Raw genomic sequence first — 20,614 nt, forward strand, 5'->3', positions numbered from 1 at the left:
TGAAGATCTCAGTTCCAATCCACGTAAATATTCAGATCCTATTGAAACCAATCGGGTTTTAGTTGAGTTGAGCCCTTCATATTTGTAGTAAATATTTTAGGCGTAGCTGATGATGTACCCTCCAGATGTTGTGGCCTATAACTCCCAGCATCCCTGACCATTGGCCATATTGGCTGGGGCCGATAGGAGTTTGAATCCAACAATATCTGAAGGCCTCGACGTTGGCTAGACTACCCTGCAATATAGATCCTGTTGACTTTCTGACCATAGTAATAGGGTGCATACACAGCAACAGATTCTGCTATGTGTCAGTCAGATATTGTTCTCATCTTCTTTCCCCTTCCCCGCAATAGGACACCGTCAGAAACTAGACGAGCAGACAAAGCCTGGGAGTTTGTCCTTTTCAGAGCGTCTGAGCGAATTGGAGCAGTTGCGTCGCACAGCCATAAGGGTCAGCCCACACCACCCAGCCCCCACTCCTAACCCAAGAGCTTCCTTGAACCACACCACTGCTTTTAACCCTCAGCCTCAGAGCCAGATTCAGGGTAAGTACCTGAACTTCCTCCCCTCACTCCACCCTGAGCATCAAGGAGACGGTCATCCATTGGCCATTGGAATCATGGTTGGCTTGATCTGTTGTATAGGATGGCACTTTGGGACAGTTTCCCCAACCCCCCTCCCAGTGGGTTTCATCTGGCACATCTAGCACTAGCACTGCTGGTGAAAGAGGACAGCAGTTGCAAGCAGACAATGTGGGAAAGGTTGAGTTTGACGTAAGGTTCAAAACAACTGTGGAAAAGCTTTGGTGAAGAACAGTGTAGAAGAAACTAGGCAGAGTCTTTCTCCCAAAACAAATGCTCATTCATTTCTCTGATTGCACACTACTGTGGGATTCCTCCAGCCAATTAACAGCATTATAATCAACTCAACAATGATCCTACAAATAGGGCCGGCTCAAAATATTTTGGCACCTGAGGAGAACCACAAAATGGCATTTCCCTCCCCACCAGGGAAGAAGGGATGAGTGAAGATATTGCCGCATGGGTCGGCCGATCCTGGCTACAATATATGCATAGCAGTGAGGCACATGCTTTGCAGCTTAGGATGCGTGTCCATGTTTCATGCAATGAAAGTTTGATGCTGCTTTTCCCTACGAAAAGGAGCTATTAGAGCAGAGAAGGAGTGGAAACTACTCCCCAGTCCACTGCTTCTCCATTGCAAATTTCCTTCCTGGTGGCTTCTTCTCTCTTAGAAAAACAAGCAGCCATCAGGCTTTTATTACAAGTTCATACACAGTATAAACTTATCAGCGTATGAACTTCCAACTCTAAATTCTGTGATTCTATTATTCATTATGTGATATATATTTGTCTCCTTTGATCATAGGAGTTCAGTTGTTCTACTTTTGAGTAAATTGTATGAGTGGTGTTGCCATGAATTTCAAGGCACTAACAGCAGTCGTCAGTACCGTCTCAAAGGGATATTCAGATACCATTTCCACACATCACACTGAGCTTGTTTCCTGGGTGATCCCACTTTCCTCTCCATGTAGAGATGGTGGAGAATTTTGGTTCTGAATCCGCAGTTCCTGATGCAGTATGCAAACCACAATGCAGCTGCCCTTTGACATTTGCACTTCTGGTTCTCCAACCAAAGAATATGTACGACAATGTATATATCAGTATAATGACTTCATCCCTTAACTATTCTGACCTCTAAAAAAATAATTAAAGTGATATACGGAGGCACTAATCTGTATGTCGTCAACTGTATTGCAGGAACAGCAGAACACCCTAAGACTGCCCTGTGATAAACCAGGAACTAATTTATTTAATCACAAAATTCTCCAGACTGACCTTGTGTTATTAAGCAACACTCACTCCTTGTTGCATGTTTGCAAGTTATCTTTTAGCCTAGTTCAGACTCCTGCTTTCATAAGATGACGTTGGAGTGGCTGGTTATGTATACAGACTCCAAGTGCTGTAGAACTATAGAAAAATGTTAGAAAAGGCAGTCAGGCACAGCATTAGGTGAAAGCCCTAAGTTACTCTAAAAACTGAATCTACTGTTTATTCCAGTATATACGAGAGTAGTAAAATTTCAGCCATATATATTTTTAAACATAAGATATTCTCTTATAATGGCAATGGCACCCACCTGAGAGGAGCCAGAACTAGATATATAGTTGCTCTTTTCACAGAGTGATCCAAAGTGACTTACAATAAAACCAATTTAGAATATTTAATAACAATAACTAGATAAAGGGCAGGATTTACGCATTCCATTCCAGTAAAAGAGGCTGCAATGCCACCCTTCAAGTTAATGGCCAAAAGGAAAGGGCAGAAAGAAAAGTCTTTGCATGGCGACTAAAGATAGATAAAGCTACCACACAGCTATCACACATATACAGTCTAATTCTGTATATGTTTACTCAGATGTGAATCACATGGGATCCAGCAGAGCGTCTTCCTAAGTATTGCCCTAAAGCAGTCTTCCCAGCCTGGTGCTTTCCAGATGTTTTGGTCTACCGCTTTCACCATTCCCAGACAGCATAGCCCAATGGTCAGGGATGATGGGAGCTGCAGTTCAAAACATCTACAGGATACCATGTTGGGGAACAGTACCTTCAACTGTAACACTTAAGCCATTTGTTACAGAGCAAACACAAGCTGTTTCTAATAGGACCTCTCCAGCCCTTAGCATGTTTAATAAGTCTTGCTGATGGCAATGAAATTTACTTCTGTGTACCTTGATTGGGATCAGGGCATGCTTTAAAGATAGCAAAGTGCATTTTTAGCTTATATTTTGCTGGGAGCTATCTCTGAAGCTTGGCTCCAGCTATAATTCCAGACCACATAGTGTAAACAAATTAAAACAATCCTGTCTTGGGTTTTTGGTTTGGTTTTGTTTTTTGCTTTTTAAATATCTTGCTTTGCAACTATCTATCATCATGAAAGTAGCTGGAATTAAGTGCTTGAAGGACTTGATTAAATACCCTCTAATGTATATTTTTCAAAGGTATTTTAAAAAGGTATATTTTACACGCATAATTAAGCATGTCTGAAATTAGGATGAATGACATATGACCCTTTCTTAGAAAGCTAATGTTTATTTTCCAGTTTAATAATAAATACTTTGAACAGTTTTTGAACAGAACAATTCACTTGTTTTAAATCAAGTGTGTTCTTGCATTTTAACAGAGTTCATTGGTGTGGTCTATTTATTATCATTATAAGTACCTGTTGTAGTAGTACTCATATTAATGTATTCAGAACTAAAACAACAAGATGTTTTAAAAAGAAAAGAAGTAAAATTCATCCCTGCAGACTCACAGTCTACTGGACATGATGCAAAATTGTTTGTATTTCCACAGGTGAAAATCAATTTTTTTATATATTGTCATTTTAATTCTTAGTAATGCTTAGTTGTGTTCATTTCACTGGGTTCAGATTTAATATGAAACCATGTTATGCAAACAGTAGACATGAAGCAGGCAAACCATGATTTAGAGTTGTTTTTGTTTCCCATATTCTCAGCACTGAATTCAGATGGATTCACAGTGACTCAGATGTAAACTCTGGTTTGCAAACAAGCTTCAAATTTTGGTTTCAGACACTGGTTTGCTGAACTTAAACAAACCATGTTTTATCAGTAGGCTTTGGTTCAGATATTAAAGGAAACAAGATTTAGTTTAACCTACCATGGTTTTGTATTTTGTTTGGACTCTGTGTTGGAATTTAGGATTTGCTTGTCATAAGGCACATTTCTTTCCGATTTTTGTTGTGGACAAAACATTTGAAAGCCTATAACTAAGAGACTTAAAAGCCATAAGACAATACAGTGAACTCAAATTAGAGTGTACTTAAAGCAAATAAAATATAGGCAAGATCCCCTGTACTGGAGAACAGCAATTCCCACCACTGGTTTAGGAAACAGTGCACACACAACAATAGCCACAATCCATATCTATCGTTTCTTATGAAATGCTGCACTTCAATGCATTCCCGCCCCCCGCAACTTCAACCCAGATGGGGCTATACCTCGTTCCCATTCTGTTTGGGCTGGATTTTATGTTACTGCCTTTCAGTTAGGGCTTGCTGACTCTCTCACAAAGAATAGTACTTCGTGAGATTGTAGGGATTACCCTTGGGTTGATTGGCTTTATTCAACTTCTGTGCCAGTACCTCCATAAAAGCTTCCATCTATGACAATTATTTTCCTCTATATAAAGATCTGCTTGCAGAATTGCATCAGTACTTATACACTGAATAGTTTTCTTTTTGAACTTGAAAGCATAATTATTCCCCTTCACCCCTGTGAAGGCATAGGTTTTGAACTTCTAAATGGACAGGTGTATTTTCCTTCTTATATATATATGAAAGAAATCAAGGAGTCTATTAAAGCAATTTATGGGCACTAGCCTGCCTGGACTTGCTTTCATCATAGAAACTGCTTTTTGTTTGAAATATGAAACCTGATAAAAATAGGAAGTTAATTCCTTTTTCCCTTTCATGGGTGGAGTAAACAGTAGCTTAGTGGTATGAAAATATTTCAGCCCTTTTAAACATACACAAATATCTCTCAGGTGCTTATTTATGACCTGTACTTGTGATATTTAGAAACTAGCCCTAGTAATACTTTTAAGTCCTTTGTATTAAAAATTCTATTAAATAGTATACATAAACAAATTTTAAAAATTTAAAAACAGAAAACTACCATAATGTCATATATTTTGGCATCACACTAGTATTGTTGTTGGTACAGTCCAATCTAAGCATTTTAGTTCAGTAAGTCTCTGGCATATTTACTACTGTTATTACTGCTCAGGCAGTAATGGTCTGGATGCAGAGCACACTGGATGCAGTATGCACAGTCTCAGTTCAATAAAGCTAGTGTGCTATCCAGTAGTAGCCAAGTAAGGAAAGGATCTGTATGCGTTGCCGTCTTCCAGTTGCAATCTTACTGTTATATACGTATAACTTCACTGATAGTGCTCAAAAGGTCTTCTCTTATAAGGTTCCTCTAGGCAAGCCCTCCATCTAGTTTTCTCCTATTCTTCCTCTTCCAATTTTGTTTGGTGCTTTGCTGCATTGCTTCTGGCAATGGGTAACTATTTCTAGGATGAGAGTGCCAACCCCTGCTCCTGTACCATTATTAATGTCCTGGAAGAGCTGGTAATGCTTGAGCAGTGGTCATAGCGGTCATGATGTTGCATTGCCATGTGCTCCATCTTCTTAAGTATTTATTTGACAGCATAAGAGCTCACAAGATTAATCATAACATTTCTTGTTTATACCACCCTCTTGAACTGGAAGAAACAATATATTTCTGAAAAGGGGCACTAGAACAAATTTGCTATGTTCACGATGGGTTATTGCAATGTAATCTTTTGTTTTATGGTTCAAACATATGGGAATTTTTAAAAGATATAAAGCGCATAATGGCAAGATGCTCTTGGGTGTATGAGGAATCAAGAGGCAATCATTCTACCTCCTTACTAATTACCCTCTGCTATCTTTCCTAGAAAATAGTCTAGGTCATTGTAACAAAATGTGCTTGAGATGGTGATTATTTGTTACATTTTTATTCCACCTTTCCTTCAAGGACTTTAGGGTGACATAGACATTTCCTTCCCTCCCCATTTTATCTTCACAACAATCCTGTGAGGTAAGGTAGCCTGAGAATGAGTAACTGGCCTGAGGTCATTCATTGAGCCTCATGACTGAGTAGAGATTTGAAACCTGGTCTCCCAGGTCTAACCATTGCAGCACACTGGCTTCCAGTCTGTGGAGAGTTCAATGTGTTATCTATTTGATTTCATGAAGTTTTACATATCTTGAGTGTGTGAACATTGCATTTCTTTTTGCTATTATTTGACTGACGTGGGAGTCTTCCAAACAGCCTGTTTACTGAGCATCCATCCTAATTTGCTCACACAAAACCTACGCTGAGGATAGACAGCATCCAGTATCTATTGAGCACTTGTGCAGAGGTTATATGATAATAAGTATTCAGCCTGATTTGCTTACACAGTTCTTATATGTCTTTCCATTAATCATTTGTTCATCCCAAACCTTTCAGTGCATGTCCCTATTGGTTTCCTAACTTCAAAAAGCACAGGGTTGACAGAGTGCTTTAATCTACTTTAATTGTACAAACCTAAATTTCCAGTATGCAATTGAATCTCTCCAAAAAATACTGACAGGCCCTGTAAAATGGAAGCCAGGATGCAAATCATTTACCTAAACTATGTGTCAATTGTTTTATTTCTCCATGACCCATTTAGAATCTCTATGCCACATCTTAAACTCTTCTTGAGATTTCCTGTCAGTTTCAAATTGGTTTGCCATACGCCATGAAGACTGCTGTTCAGGAAACATAAGTCCAAAATTCCCCTGTTCTTGCAGCATTAGTTATGCAATTATTTGGATCCTGGTTGCATTATGTAAAAGATTTTATGTACTGCTAAAAAATTGAGAAAATGAGTTTCCTCCATCCCCTAAAAACAACAACAATACTTAAGTTAAAAGAAATGTCTCTGGATATTTTCACACCTAAAGTAAGCCTTTTAAAAGGCTTGTGACCAATTATATTGACCAAAACATGCTTACAAGGACAAAAGTAACCAAAACTGCATTTTGTAACACAAGAAGGCAGATTATTTGATCATTTCTTTGGAAAAGGCAGGAATGTTTAAACTTTGCAGTAATATTTTTTTCATTGCTTCCCAGGTGAAAAAAGCTTTGTTTAAAGAGATATCTTCAAGGTCTCCTATGCTGTCATAATCATTTCTTGAAAACATCCATCTTTATCATAGTTCCCATGAGCTGAAGAAACACACTGGTGTGGTTGACCGCAAGGAATTGTAGATAGCATTGTTTCCATAGCTTGATCTATTTCGCTAGGTTTTTAGTATTTTTGTGGGTTTTAATGAAATGCTCAAAAACAGAATGTGTGAAAAATTCAGACACAAGTATCATATTATTTTTAGGGCACTGAAATTTGTATTTTCAGTGTGGAATCTTTTTTAAAAACACATAGTTTAAAAAACCTGTTATGCTTACTTTCTGTTCCAGATGAATAGTTATGTTACAGTATTCCAGAGGAACCTATGCAACCGTTATTAGACCTCCTCCTTTCAGCTCTAGCCAGCATGGCCAGTGATCTGAGATTGTGGGAGTTGTAGCCAAACAACAGCTGGATGACTACAGATTTCCCACTTTTTTCTCTTCTCCTTGGAATAACCACAACACCATTTTTTATTTTTGCATTTTAAAGATGAGACTCTCTTCTTCTGTCTGCTTTACAGGTGATGGAAGCACCTTTTAGAGGAGTGGGAGGCTGACCCTGGGAAACTTCTTCCCCTTTCCTGCCTCATTCCACTGAAACAAATGATTGTTGCTGTTAGTGACTTGGCATAACAACAGGCCCATAGGTTGTTGGGTTGTTGTTTTTTGTTTTTTTACTGGAATACATTCTTCTTGGATCAGGGTACTTATGTGAAATGCTGATCTAGTAGAAACAAGTCACTTCCATGTTAGGGGCAGAATGTTGATAATATTAATTACAGGCCACTTTTGATCAATATAATACACAAAGAAGCTATTCCTTCCTATTCATTAGAAACACTTGACATAATTTTTACAATAAATTAACAGTAGTCTCTTTCAGTTTATTCCTACTAGGACAGTAAATAACTTATTTCTGTCTGTGTTTAAAAGGTAGTAAACATTACTAGATCAGTGAATGCTTCTTCAGATTCTTAGCAGAACATCTTTGCTATATGGACACAGAAGTAATAGTTAGAAAATGTTTTGCCATGCTTTTTCTTCTTTGAGCCATTCTGGTATATTCATGTGTGCTCATCTGACAGATCTTTGGCAAGGTACAATAGCGCTGTTTCCTGCCGAGACTATTACACTTAATCAGCTGCAGAAAACTAAATTAATTGTTTGGCAATAAGGTGAGAAGAGAATTCTCCAACACAAGGGATTATCTTTTCACAGGTCAGAGAGATAATATCCTGTTTAGAGAGTCTAGCAAATTATCATAGGATTGTTTGCCTACTAATTAGTTGATTTGCAGAATGCTGATGACAGAAAAGCCAATTGCTGCAGGAAACTAATAAGTTGTAATCTGCAGTTAGGAAGGCATGTTTGCATCACAAAGCCATTGTCCTATAGATAAATGAGCACTGAGAAAATCTCAAAGTCTCATTTGAATCTTGGCTTACGCCTCCTACATTCTATCTTAAAGGCTCAACAGATGCAGATACTGGATGGTTTGAACACCAACCATTTCTTTCTCGAAATAAATAAATAAATTGAAAAATTGTCCGGTAGCACCTTAGAGACCAACTAAGTTTGTTCTGGGTATAAGCTTTTGTGTGCATGCACACTTCTTCAGATACACTGAAACAGAAGTCACCAGAAAAACCAGCTGCACCAATATAAGATGGACACCTGGCTTACAAGCAGTACATGTGAAAAGGATCCAGGTGTCTTAGTGGACCACAGGCTTAACATGAGTCAACAGTGTGATGCAGCAGCAAAAAAGCTAATGCTATTCTAAGCTGCCTCAACAGAAGTATAGTGTCCAGATCAAGAGAAGTAATAGTACTGCTTTAGTCTGCTCTAGACACCTGAAATCCTGTGTCTAGTTCTGGGCGTCACAATTTAAGAAGGATATTGACAAGCTGGAATGTGTGCAGAGGAGGGCAACCTAGAAGAACAAGGGTCTGGAAACCAAGCCTTATGAGGAATGGTTGAGGGAGTTGGGTATGTTTAGATTGGAAAATAGGAGATATAGTACCCATCTTCAAAAATCTCAAGGGCTGCCACATGGAAGATGGAGCGAGTTTGTTTTCTCCTGCTCTGGAGAGTAGGGCCCAAACCAATGGATTCAAGTCACAAAAAAGGAGATTGTGACTGAACATCAGGAAGAACTTTTTGACAGTAAGAGCTGTTTGACAGTGGTAGTCTTGAGGTTTTTAAGCAGAGGTTGGATTGCCATCTTTCATGGATGCTTTAGTTGAGATTCCTGCATTGCTGAGGGGTGTACTAGATGACCCCTTGGGGGTCCCTTCCAATTCTACAGTTCTATGATTCTGTGATTCTTACAGTATCTTATTGTAGTATCCTACCTGTCTAAATAAAGTGCCACTTAACAACCACTGTAGATTATAGTAGCCCCTAACAACAGAATTTTTAAAAAATTAAGTGATATTCACCACCACTGCCTTTAACAGAGTTACCTGCTCAATGGGAACATTCCTCCTTTTAAGAATTCTTAAAATTGCAGCTTAAAGATATCGAGAGATTAGGGTGCATAGTGCTATACCATCCAGGCTCCCTTGTAAACTCAAAGTTGAATTTTAGTTTGGCATGACTTGACCAAGAGGGGAAGTGTCTGCTGCTTTATTTTGCTCCCTCACTTCAGTTGCACCAAGAAATAGGAGGTTGTATTTCACCTGCCTGCCACTTATCATTTTGACAGTTCTGAGCACTTAATTAATTCAGAGGAGTGGGTGTATCCCTGGCTCACGAAGTCCTTGTAATACACTGCAGAAAGTGCAATGCTCCTTCCTTTCCAGAATTCATACGTTGGACTTAGACCAAGGAGGTAGTTCATGAAGCTCACTGGGAAACTTTGGGCCAATGAGATCTATGGTCTCACTACTCTTACACGGTAGTTGTAAAGATGAAATGGTGAGGATTAGGGGTAAGCCTGTACCCTTCCCTGAACTCCTGGGGGTGGGGGATTAAAGGAGTTGTGGGTTGGATTAGAACTAAGGCTAATTGAACTTGGATCACACTGAAATCAATAGGATGCGGAAGTCATGATATGCGTGCCATTGATTTCACTGGGACCTAAGTTCAGCTAAGTTTGTCTGGATCCAGCCCAGAATATATTACTTGGGCTCTTTAGTGTAGAATAAGAAAGCCAGGTGAGTTTTATTTATTGTGTAAAATACAAGCAGAAGCAGGTATGCTTCTTATACAAGACTTCAGACGCACTCTGAACTGTGGACACATCATAGTTGAGACCTTATGCTAGTGATATTGATGTTCTTTTTTATTGGCTTTTGAAGCATAGTATGGGCCCATAAATAACCCAGTTGTTATGAAGATTAAAGGTGCGTGTTGCAAAACTCCGGTAAATAAAATCTCTCTTAGTCTTTCACTGACAAATCCAGTTTTACTCTCCATTGAATTCTTTTTTTTAAAGCCTGTAATCTCCACGTTGGCAGAACACTTCATAGCTTGTTAGCAGAGCTTGAATTACCTCCCATGGTAAATACAACAAAAATTAATAAAGGAGAACACCTTAAAGGCAAATGCTCACTGAATCAAATTCGTGCACACTGTGGCATGTGTGCTCTAAGTGGTGCAGGACACCCTCCAAAGAGCCATATTTTGAGCTCCACAGGCCTTGTATCCTTTGATTTCCGAAAGCAGCCAACAGTACCCACACAGTAATTCTCTTTGAAAACCAGGAGGCTTTCAAAACATAAATTTGTGAGATGAGGAAGGGGCTGTTCAAAGGCATTTTTCCAAAAAGCAAAATCCCTTCTTGGTTTATACAAGACAATTAGGTGCTTCCAAATCAGGGTTTGACAAACTTTTGGGTAGCCTGTGGGAACATTTGTAAACAAAAGAAACTATCATGGACACCACACACACTCACTAAGCACACACCCCAACCTATTCCATTGGCTAGAATAGACTGCTTCTTCTAACCTTAATTGTGGTGGAAGGACAGAACTGTGGAGGGAAGATGCATGCTGATGCATGTTGGCTTGTGAGAACTGCACAGGCAACACCAGCAGGCTTGCAGCCACAGAGTGACTTTGCTCTAGAAGTGGAGAAAGCTCCTAAAGAGGTTGTCTTCATATTTAGCCCCAACTTGCAGTGCCTATGGGCACCATGGCACCTTCATACCTCCCTCATGGTGTACAACAAGGCCCTCTGCCCCTTCCTTTTTTGGAGGGTTGCCTGCTTTTTTGTCTGTTTTGTACTTGTTTTGGGATGTGTGTAAGCATCTTGCCTGTTTGGAGGATGGGGAGAAGGTTCTGAGCATTACTGTGCCCCACAACAGTTTCTTAGCTTTCCAAATGTGCTCCTCGGCTGAAAAATGTTGGGGATCCTGATGTAAGGGATACCATTAAAAGAGATTGTCTTCAACAAGTTATGATTTTAGCCTTCTGCAAATTTACGCTGTGCAACTTCCTTTTCATTTTCACTTAAATTTACTTTAGGTTTCCTACCTGTCTTATCCTTCGGCGTCAGTCCATATGTGAACAAAAATACAATGTGACCATCAGCCATGCCAAAATACATTCAGGTGTATTGTGTTAGAGCACCCAGTCAACGATGTGTTCACATGCAGGAGCATGCAGTTTTGCAGGCAGGGAAAATGCTGGAATGATTGTGTGGCCTGTCTTTGAGAGGGTGGCGATATACATACATTCATATCTGCACTTATAAACTCTCTGTGTGAGGTTAGGGCATAGTAACCTAGGAAGCTACCGATTCAGATCATTGGTTAATCTCACTCAGTATCATCTACACAGCTCTACTCTGTCTTTGGCAGATCTATCTGCAGATGCCAGGGTCCGGCAAAGCATGAGTTATGTCCCTTTCTCCAAAAAGTTGATATAGAGAAGATTGCTTTTTAAAAAAAAAATTAGATGTATATTTTTACCAGTTTTTTATTGCTATGATTGACAAGACAATTTTCCCATGTTGTAAATTCCTCCCTTCCTGTGTACAATGAGTAATCAGGTGTGTCAAGGACTTGACCAGTGCTTGATCCTGCTGAAATCAGTCCACCCTTGCACAGTAAGCTTCAGACGCATGCCCACACATGATTATTTTGATTACCACCCACTGATAGCCTAACTTCTTTCTGTGTTAGAACCGTCAGTTCATGATCCAAGTGCCAAGTGGTGAGCTTTGGGGCTGTTAGGGAAAATATGGCGTTTCTCTCCACATGTCAGTTTAGCAAATTCGAGCTTGCAACCCCATTCTACTTATAAGCGTAAAGAGAAGCATCCCTTGCTTTGTTTATTTTAGGTGTGGTTTTGTAGACTTCAAGTGGTTTCTTTCAGTCTGCATCTCGGAAATTTGCTCGTCTTAATCCAGAGGTCTAAAATAGTTGGATATTTGGAAGGCTTTGGCAGATTTCTGTGTACATCCTAAAATAGAGTCGACACACATTATTGCTTTTGAAAATCTTAGCCATGAGACTGAATGTAGATTATGTTAATTTTTAAAGAGATATTTTTAATATCTCTTTGGCATTCTGGAATAGTCCCCCACCCTCCAAAAAGTGTGGTGTGCACATTTTGGCTACACATAAAATATTCTTTTATTGGCCGTTAACTGAAAATGCTATATAAGAGTCTGTTGCAAAACACTTATGCTGCTGCTGTAATGATGGCATACAGAGAAAGTTCTGTCAACCCCCATGGTCCTGATCCAGATTGATTTTTCTAAGTATGGAGAGTAGCCAGTCACAAGCACATTTTTAATAGAACATGAACATAAAATATACTACATTATTTAATTTAACCATTGAAATCTTTTATCTTCAAACCTTGGACAACTAGAGAATACTGAATCGTAGCCATAGCCAGTGAGGCCTTCTAGGTGTCATTGCTTTCTTCTCATGGGGGTTAGAGAGGCAGGGTTTTTTTTTGTAATGGAAGAAGATCATAGTCTGAGCCCCCTTCTCCCTTTGGGCCTAGTACAGCAATTCCCACTATATCCCCCTCTTTGTTGGTCTCTGTGAGTTACTAGAGAGTCTTACAGTATACAGAGGAAGTAGAATGTTGAGTAGATGGTGAGAGAGACCTGGTCTCCCAAATGCAAACAGATGCAGTGAGGCACAGAAATTTATCTAGACATGGAGTACAGAGGAGGCTGCCTTTACATCATGTCAGACTATGGTTCATCTAGCTCAGTATTGTCTACAGGGCAGCAGCTCTCCAGTGTTTCAGAGAGGGGACATTCCCAGCCACGCCTGGAGATGCCAGAGATCATACCTGATATTTCCTGCATTCAAAGCAGATGCTCTACCACCCTTACCTGAGAGATGGATCAGAAAAGGGAAATTCTCCTATACTTGCTTTTTCCCATGGAAGAAGTGGAATGAGACTTGCACGTAATGGAGTCTCCATACCAGAGCTGTACCACGTATCACAAGCTATTCTGTGATTCTCCCACCTGGCACGAAAAAGTGGTCAGAGGAGCAGCCATTATCAATAATGGGTGATGTTGGAATGGAAGCTCTCCATGCTCACTGAAAGCATCACCTGGCAACTGGTATTGTGCACTGCACTCCTTCACAGAGGCTGTTTCCAAATTTACTCAAAACTATGAAGGTAATTTGAACAGCATGCATAATAAGTGGTTGGGAAGCCAACATCTAAGGACTTGTTGGGTCATGTTTTTATCCAGGTGGTTCCCCAGTCTACAGTAATGGATAAAAATGCCATGATTCTACTGGTAGCTCCCCATGATAGGTTGATGCTAGGCAGCATAAAACCTTTTGTGTTGTTCTTATGGCAAAACTAGAAGTAACAGCAGCAGGCCCCTGGCATCAACATTTCCTATAGACAAGGTTTAAGATATGTTCTAAAATATTTATAGGTGTGCTAGCACACACACGATGCAATCAGATGGTGGTTCAGTATATCTTTCTTTCCCTTCTTTTATTGCTGCTGCTGCTGCTGCTGCTACTGTTGTTGTGTGGTGCTTTCAGACAAAGTTGTAGTGGTTCCCACAATCTTAATGAACACAACTCATTAATGAACATGATTCTGTTAGGTCCATTAATTTCTGCTCTGCATAAAACTTAGTTGAATACCACCATTTGCCTGAATATCAGTTGCTTAAACATCTGTAAAAAGGCATCAGTCGTGGCATGGTGGCCTTATGTGTTCTTTTTCTTTAAGAAAGAAAAAAAGAAAGAAAAAATCTTGTCTCCAAATACTTTAACTCACTTTTATCTCTTACAATTTTCGAGACATGCCCTTGCGTGAGCCTATCCTGTTGCTTCCATTCATGACTCATGCCATCAAACCACCCTTGCAGCTGTGGTCGGGCTGTCCGGCCAAAAATCACAAAACCCAACAGGTGGGTGTGACAGGAAAACAGCTACCAAGAGGGCCACAGCTGTGAGCATGTCGCTCTATTATTGGTGAGGGCATGAATCATCTCTCAATTGAGGAAGCAGCAGTAGACAACCTGTTCACTTGGGAAATATGATGATAATAAGAATAACAGTAATAAAAAAGAAATAGAAACAAACCCAGATGACTCTGTGGAAGGGTTTTTTTCCCCTCAGACGGTATGGAGGCGAATCCTTCAAATAGACTTTTGAAAACACTCTGTATGTGTTGTATCTGGACAGGCCAGAGAAAAACAGGAATACAAAACTATTTTGTTGGGCAGGGGGTGGGAGGTGATGTTGGCCAGAGAACTAACTGGTATGTGCACCCACTAACACTTTCTCTATTTGTCAGCTCTCTCTCGCCAAATAATTCTACACACACATCCTCCACGATGTTCCATACATGCATTGTTTGCTCTCATGAGGGTTATAGGCTGCATACACATCATACATTTAAAGCACACTGTTTCCCTCAAAGAATCCTGGGAGCTCTAACTTACCTCATCCCAAAGCTACAATTCCCAGGACCCACAGTTCCCAGGATTCTTTGGAGAAACTCACATGCATCATAAGAATGGTGCATACACAGCCATAGAATAAAGAAGCAGGTTGGGTGAGCCATTTTCTGAGAAGAATAAGGAGAAGAGGCTATGAGTTCTGGTTCTTTGGGTTTCTGTGTTAAAAGGGCCCTCTGCCTCCCTGATTCTGCCTACAGGGTTAGGGGTAGTTGCAGGGCAGAGGAACTGACACCTCCAAGACTTGGATGGCTTTAAAAAGAGATTAGACCCATTTATGCAGGATAAGGCTATGAATGCCTACTAGTCGTGACAGGGCACTACCTCCAGTACCAGAGCCTGTCTGGCTCTGTCTGCCATTTGCTGGGAAATATGAATGGGGAGAGAGGTGTTGTGCTCATTTCCTACTTGCTGCAACTGCTTGGCCACTGGGAGAGAGGAAGGCTCTTGTTAAATTCTTATAGGGCCTCAGATGTGAGATAGGAGGCAAAGAGTGAACCTCATGATGTCTGGCATTTAAGGTTAGCTTTCACAAAATTTCAAGTAAGAGGCAGGAGGCTGTCCAATCTAAGGCCTGTTCTCACTGTTGCACAGATCAATTGGGCAAAGCAGACTGAGACTTGTCACCTGCATAGCCAGCTCCATTGTTAGGCACAGTGAGGCAGCTGCCTCAAGCAGCTGATTTTGGGTGTCATGGAAGGGCAGTCAATAGTTTGTTACTTAATGTGTTCTTATTTCCTTTTTATTGCCAGGAAAGGAGGACAAGTGCGTGTGGTTTCCAAAATCAGTTGACCTGTCCAAGTGCCAAAGTAACTCAAGCAGCCTTGGGTATTATGCAGCTCTACTTGGGGGGATGGTGCTGTTTGCTGCTGTGCCTCAGGCACAATTAGCCTTTGGACTGGCATGGGTTGTTTTTTGGCTTTCTTTTGTTTGGCAGTGTTACTGCATATTCAGCTCCGACCAAGCCGATCCGTTATGTTGATTTGTTCTGTTTGATGCAGCTTTGGCAGGTGAGACAGAGAAGGCCCCTGTATCAGGGAACTAGAGTAGGTGCTTGGAAGTTCCATGCATACCTAGGTAAAGTATAGGACAACTTATACTGTTTCTGTAATGGGGGCTGCTGTCAGGATGGAGAAGATACTAAAGACTACTAGCCATGATGATTGCATTGTATCTCCAGTGACAGAGGCAGTATGTCTCTGAATACCAGCTGGTGGGGAGCAAATGAACAGAATACTCTTGCACTCAAGTCCTGCTTGTGGGTCTCCCATAGGTATTTGGTTGGGCACAATGAAAAGAGGACATTGGACTAGGTGGACCTTTGGTTTAATCTAACAGGGCTGTTCTTAAGATAAGAGTCGCAGAGCAGAGATGGGCAACTGTTGCGCAGAAACCTGCTGCTCTCCTACTTATCTTGTTGAAGTAAGGAGCTATCAACCACTTGAGCCAGGGGAGCATTGTGGCTGAATAGTCAGGCCAGTTCCCCTGGACGGTTACATTTTATATGTGCTATTAGTTATGGACTGGTTTTTTTGGTTTTGGTTTTGCAAGGCATCACAAATAAAATGCAGGTCTGTGTGACTATCCCCCCTGCGTTTGTACATCAAACATTCCCTACCATACTTGCGAATAAAAGGGTTTCACAAAAGGCATATGCAAGAAGGTGGCTGAGACAAGACAGGGCCAACGGGGATGTGTTTGAACTAGTTGCTCCACCCAGCATCTCATCTTCAGAAGGGGGAAAAAATGTTTTCACTAACCCAAACAGGCACAGTCTGATCTGTACAGACAGTCTGCAGGCATCTGCCCAAGAAGCCGACGGTTGGCTGGCACATCATCATCTGATTTATGGTGTGTGTGTGTGTGTGTGTATGTGTGTGTGTGTGTGTGTTAAGCCTTAAATTGTTGAGTCTCTGGCTGGCTGTGTTGGTATTACTGGATGGTTGGTGCATGTTTTCAGCTGAAGAGCTGGCTCTGATACCAGGGTTGTTGGCTGTGAATCAGTTCCAGTTTCACACCTGTCTGAGACAATGAAAGCCTTGTTAGAGACATTTTCAGAAAGAGAGAGAATCTGTCATGCATTTGGAAGAGACAGAGACCTTGTGAAAAGAAGAAAGAGGAAATACTTCCTTATAACATTTGTTTCCTGGTGCAGCATTCTGTTACTTGAGATTAGGCAAAGACGGTGTCCATTGAACCTACCTTGCACTAAAATGTATATTTGCTCCTCCTGGTTTAAAATTACTAGAAAGTCCTTGTAGCTTTGTCCCTTTTACCTGACATGCTCATGCTTCCTTTTGTTGACTGTTGGAAAATGAAATTGCCCCACATGGATGGGTCTCTGAAACCTTCAGGGTGTCTCTTTTTATCCCTAAGTCTTTTTAAAGTCTTGCTATTTACACACACACACACACACACACACACACACACACACACACACGTGCATGCACACGATGGGAGTTGTAGACCTACAACAAATTCCCTATTTCTACTCTGTGGCATATAGGCAAAGGTGATACACCTGCTTCTCAGCGGACACAAACTGGCACAGGTTTAGTGATCTCACTGGAACTCTTCCCATGTACCCTAAGTTAAGCTCTGGCCATGTCCTTTGACAGGGTGGTCCAAATCATATAGTCAATGATGATCCTCTCTACAGAGAGGGATTAAATGTTGCAGTAGGTGAACACAGAGGCAGATGTAATAATATACCTCTGTTGGTACTTGCAGTTTCTTGTTTTAAAGCATAGCAAAGGCCCTGAAGTAATGAAATGCAGACAGGAGCTTGATGTTATCTCACACCTATAAACCTTTCTTAGAGTCCACTGGTGGCCAGTATCCAGAATGTTTGAGTTCAGACAAACTTGCCTATGTTAAGTACAAGTGGCACATTCATTCTTTGGTAAACAGCATTTTGCTTCAGGGCCCAAATCTTTTAAATGCTTGCAAAGGCTGGTAATTGTCTGCCTTTGCCTTCAAGTATCTCAGCATTATCTGCAATGAAGAGATTCAGCTACGTCAGCACTCTGAAAAGGAGGGAGGGAGGAAGAGAAAACATGCCGTTTTGTATGTAATCTTCTTGAAATGAGAACTCAAACAAGACTTTGGATAACATGTTTGGTGTTGTTTTTTAACATACTGGTAGGAAAAACCCCCCCAATGATTTGTGTTTTAAAGGGCATAGAATTATTTCAGTCCAAAACACATCAGTCGTCTTAGATGCCAGCATCTTGCTTTTGGAAACCAGAGAAGTCTCTCTCATACCAAGGTTAAACTTGTGCTTACTTTCTACTTACATACATGCTACTAGAAAGAACTCATTAAATTTTCTGGGTTTTGTTCCTGTACTGAAACAAATCCCTTATATAGGCAGACTTGTGCTTTCTAAATGTATGAAGCACAACTTCGCACCAAGAGATTGTTATAGTACAGGGGTAGTCAACCTTTTTATACCTACCGCCCACTAATGCATCTTTCTTGATGATAAAATTTCCTTACCGCCCATCAGTGCTCGATGGAAGGAGGATTCAGCTTGTGCTGCAGAACCCCTACTGCCCACCTAGAATCCTAAAACACCCACTAGTGGGTGGTAGGGAACAGGTTGACAGCCCCTGCTATTGTACATCCATTGAAGGAAAAACACCATTGCAGTTTTTAGCAGTGTTGATGGCCCTGTGTTGAATATAAGGACGAGAGAGAAACCCATTCTGTTTGCATTTTAATGTGAACGGCCCTGATTCACACTGCCTGAACCAATTTGCAAACTGAAATACAACCTTACTTTGAAATACACACATCTTTGAATTTTGCAGTATCATTCTCTGACCAAAAATGGGTTAGGAAAAATGCATATTGGGGGAAAGTGTGCTCAAAAATGTATATGTCAGTGCAAATAACACATTAAAATGCATTATATCAGTTCGCAAAAAAGGGAGAAGTTTGCAAACATATGCAGAAATGGGGGCAGACTGAGCTCGAGTAGAAAAATGAGAAACTAAGAGGAACTGAAATTGACAGATTCAACCTTCCTTAGATTAAAAGATTAAGAGGTAGTTAATCAACTGTATGGTGTCAAAGGTGGAAAGCCCAGTGCATCACCTGGCATGATATTACGTAGTAGTTGAGCTTCGTACTTGAACTTTTGACCCAAAGTGAGCCTATGCAACCAGTGCAATACTGTGATTTGAAAATACTTAACACCCCTGGTACTAATTACATTTTTGTGGAAGTCCCATTGACTTGGAACTGACTTAGTTCCAAATACTTAGAATTGCACTCTCCTCTTCCCTTTAGTGGCATACTGACAGTGGAATATCCAGTTACTCTTAGATATGTTGGGTGTTGTTTTGGCCTAAGTTGTAGTCTTTCATAATAATGTTCAGGCAGTCCATTAACTTGAGCACCTGTGTCAAGTTCAAAGGATACAATTGGTTCTTGTACTGCCAATGGCAGTTCCTAGTCTTTCTCATTACCTTTGCCTGATTCCACTACATTCAGAAAAAAATCCCCTTCCTCCCAGCATGCACCTGGGGTTTCAGTATAGGTGATTTGCAACCTTTTGCAAAATGGTTATGTTCATCCCAATTATAGCAAATGCTTCCCAAACACAGCAGACTTTTTAAGACCACGTTGCAACCCACAGATTTTGGAAGCTTCTTTCAAGCTCTCTCTTTTTCCAAGTGCTTTCTCTGGATTAGCGTCTGCTTGTCCATATTTGAGTGCTGTGCCAAAAAATAATAATAATCCTGTTTTGTTTTCCAACTGTTCTCTATCAATTAATGAAAAAGGAAATTGTATCCAAAAATTAGCACAGATGACAAATTCTCAAGGGTGAGGTGCAAGGTTTATGTTGTGCTTACCTTACTTTTGTGGTGGCCAGGGGATGTTTGCAAGTATCCTTTCTTTCATTCTACCAATCATCTCACCAGCAGTCTGCACTCTGCAGCCTTCCTGGGTGTCTGCACTTCAGTTAAAGTTCAGCAAGGAGAACATCATTAGATAAGGCTACAGAGAGATGGGTGAATGTTTACTGGAAAGGAAAGAAACACATTTAATATTTTATTATTCTGCAAACTGGAAGTTGTTGTGAAGCTTCAAATCTTCCTCCGCCTTCACAGATGGATGATTTCACTTTATCACATTTTTCATTCAGTTGCTCCTGCTCCTGCTTCAGAAGTCTGCTTGGCCTCCACTTCTGATGCCAGAAGTTCACTCACATGAGATCACACTAAGAAGTTAATATAATGTTTTACTGCCACACAGAAATACCTAACTAGCTTCCCTCTCATTCTGCTCTTGGCTTCACACCCCTCCTCCAGGGATCATTTCTAAACTCTCTTTCTTAAGTTCCTTATAAGAAAGCATCTCTAAATTACAGCAATCATATTTCAATCTGCCTTTCTTCATACATTATATATGCGCTTACAGCAAATGTGTGGGACAATGGTAGGCTCTAGTCCCTGATGTACATGTTTTCACAGTATTTATGAAAAGACATCTGTGTCTGTTCGGAGGGTTCCTTTCTAGATGTCCGTAAAACTTGAAAAATCTGTGAAGAGTCGTCTTTGTACACAGTGGTATTCAGAGACCATTTCAGACGATGCAAAAATGAATGTGTGTACATGTGGCCACCTTCTCCTGATGTCTTCATTATATGTGAACAGGGTTTATCAGAAGCTGCTTGGTGCTTACCAGCAGGTGGGCCTGTTGGAAGTTGGGTGCAACTCAGCTTGCAGAAAGGGTGAGGGATCAAGTAGTGGTGTCCAAACCTTTTTCAAAGAGGGCCAGATTTGATGGAGTGAACGGCTGTGAGGGCCAACCAAAGTTGTTGACCTTATTTTAAAATCGAAGAGTTGCTGAGCTTTTTTAGGACTGAAGTTGTGGAGGTGTTTTTTTTAGGATTTTAACCCAGGAAATAAACTGCC

General features: G+C 40.6%; 1 protein-coding gene across 3 annotated transcripts in view; it reads left to right on the forward strand.

The window, feature by feature from the left end:
* The window catches only part of RUNX1 (RUNX family transcription factor 1), a 186,529-nt gene that overhangs the window by 143,295 nt on the left and 22,620 nt on the right, over window positions 1–20,614 (forward strand). For 2 of the 3 annotated variants that reach the window (XM_081908748.1, XM_081908747.1), the window contains one exon: window positions 354–545. The exons of the other annotated variant lie outside the window; for it this stretch is intronic. In XM_081908748.1, the coding sequence (XP_081764874.1) occupies window positions 354–545 (192 nt within the window). The remainder of the gene's footprint in view (window positions 1–353; window positions 546–20,614) is intronic. 3 annotated transcript variants of the gene reach the window in all.

This window comes from Podarcis melisellensis (genome assembly GCF_964234715.1).
Source record: "Podarcis melisellensis genome assembly, chromosome: 4".
In the NCBI taxonomy this organism is placed as follows: Eukaryota; Metazoa; Chordata; class Lepidosauria; order Squamata; family Lacertidae; genus Podarcis; species Podarcis melisellensis.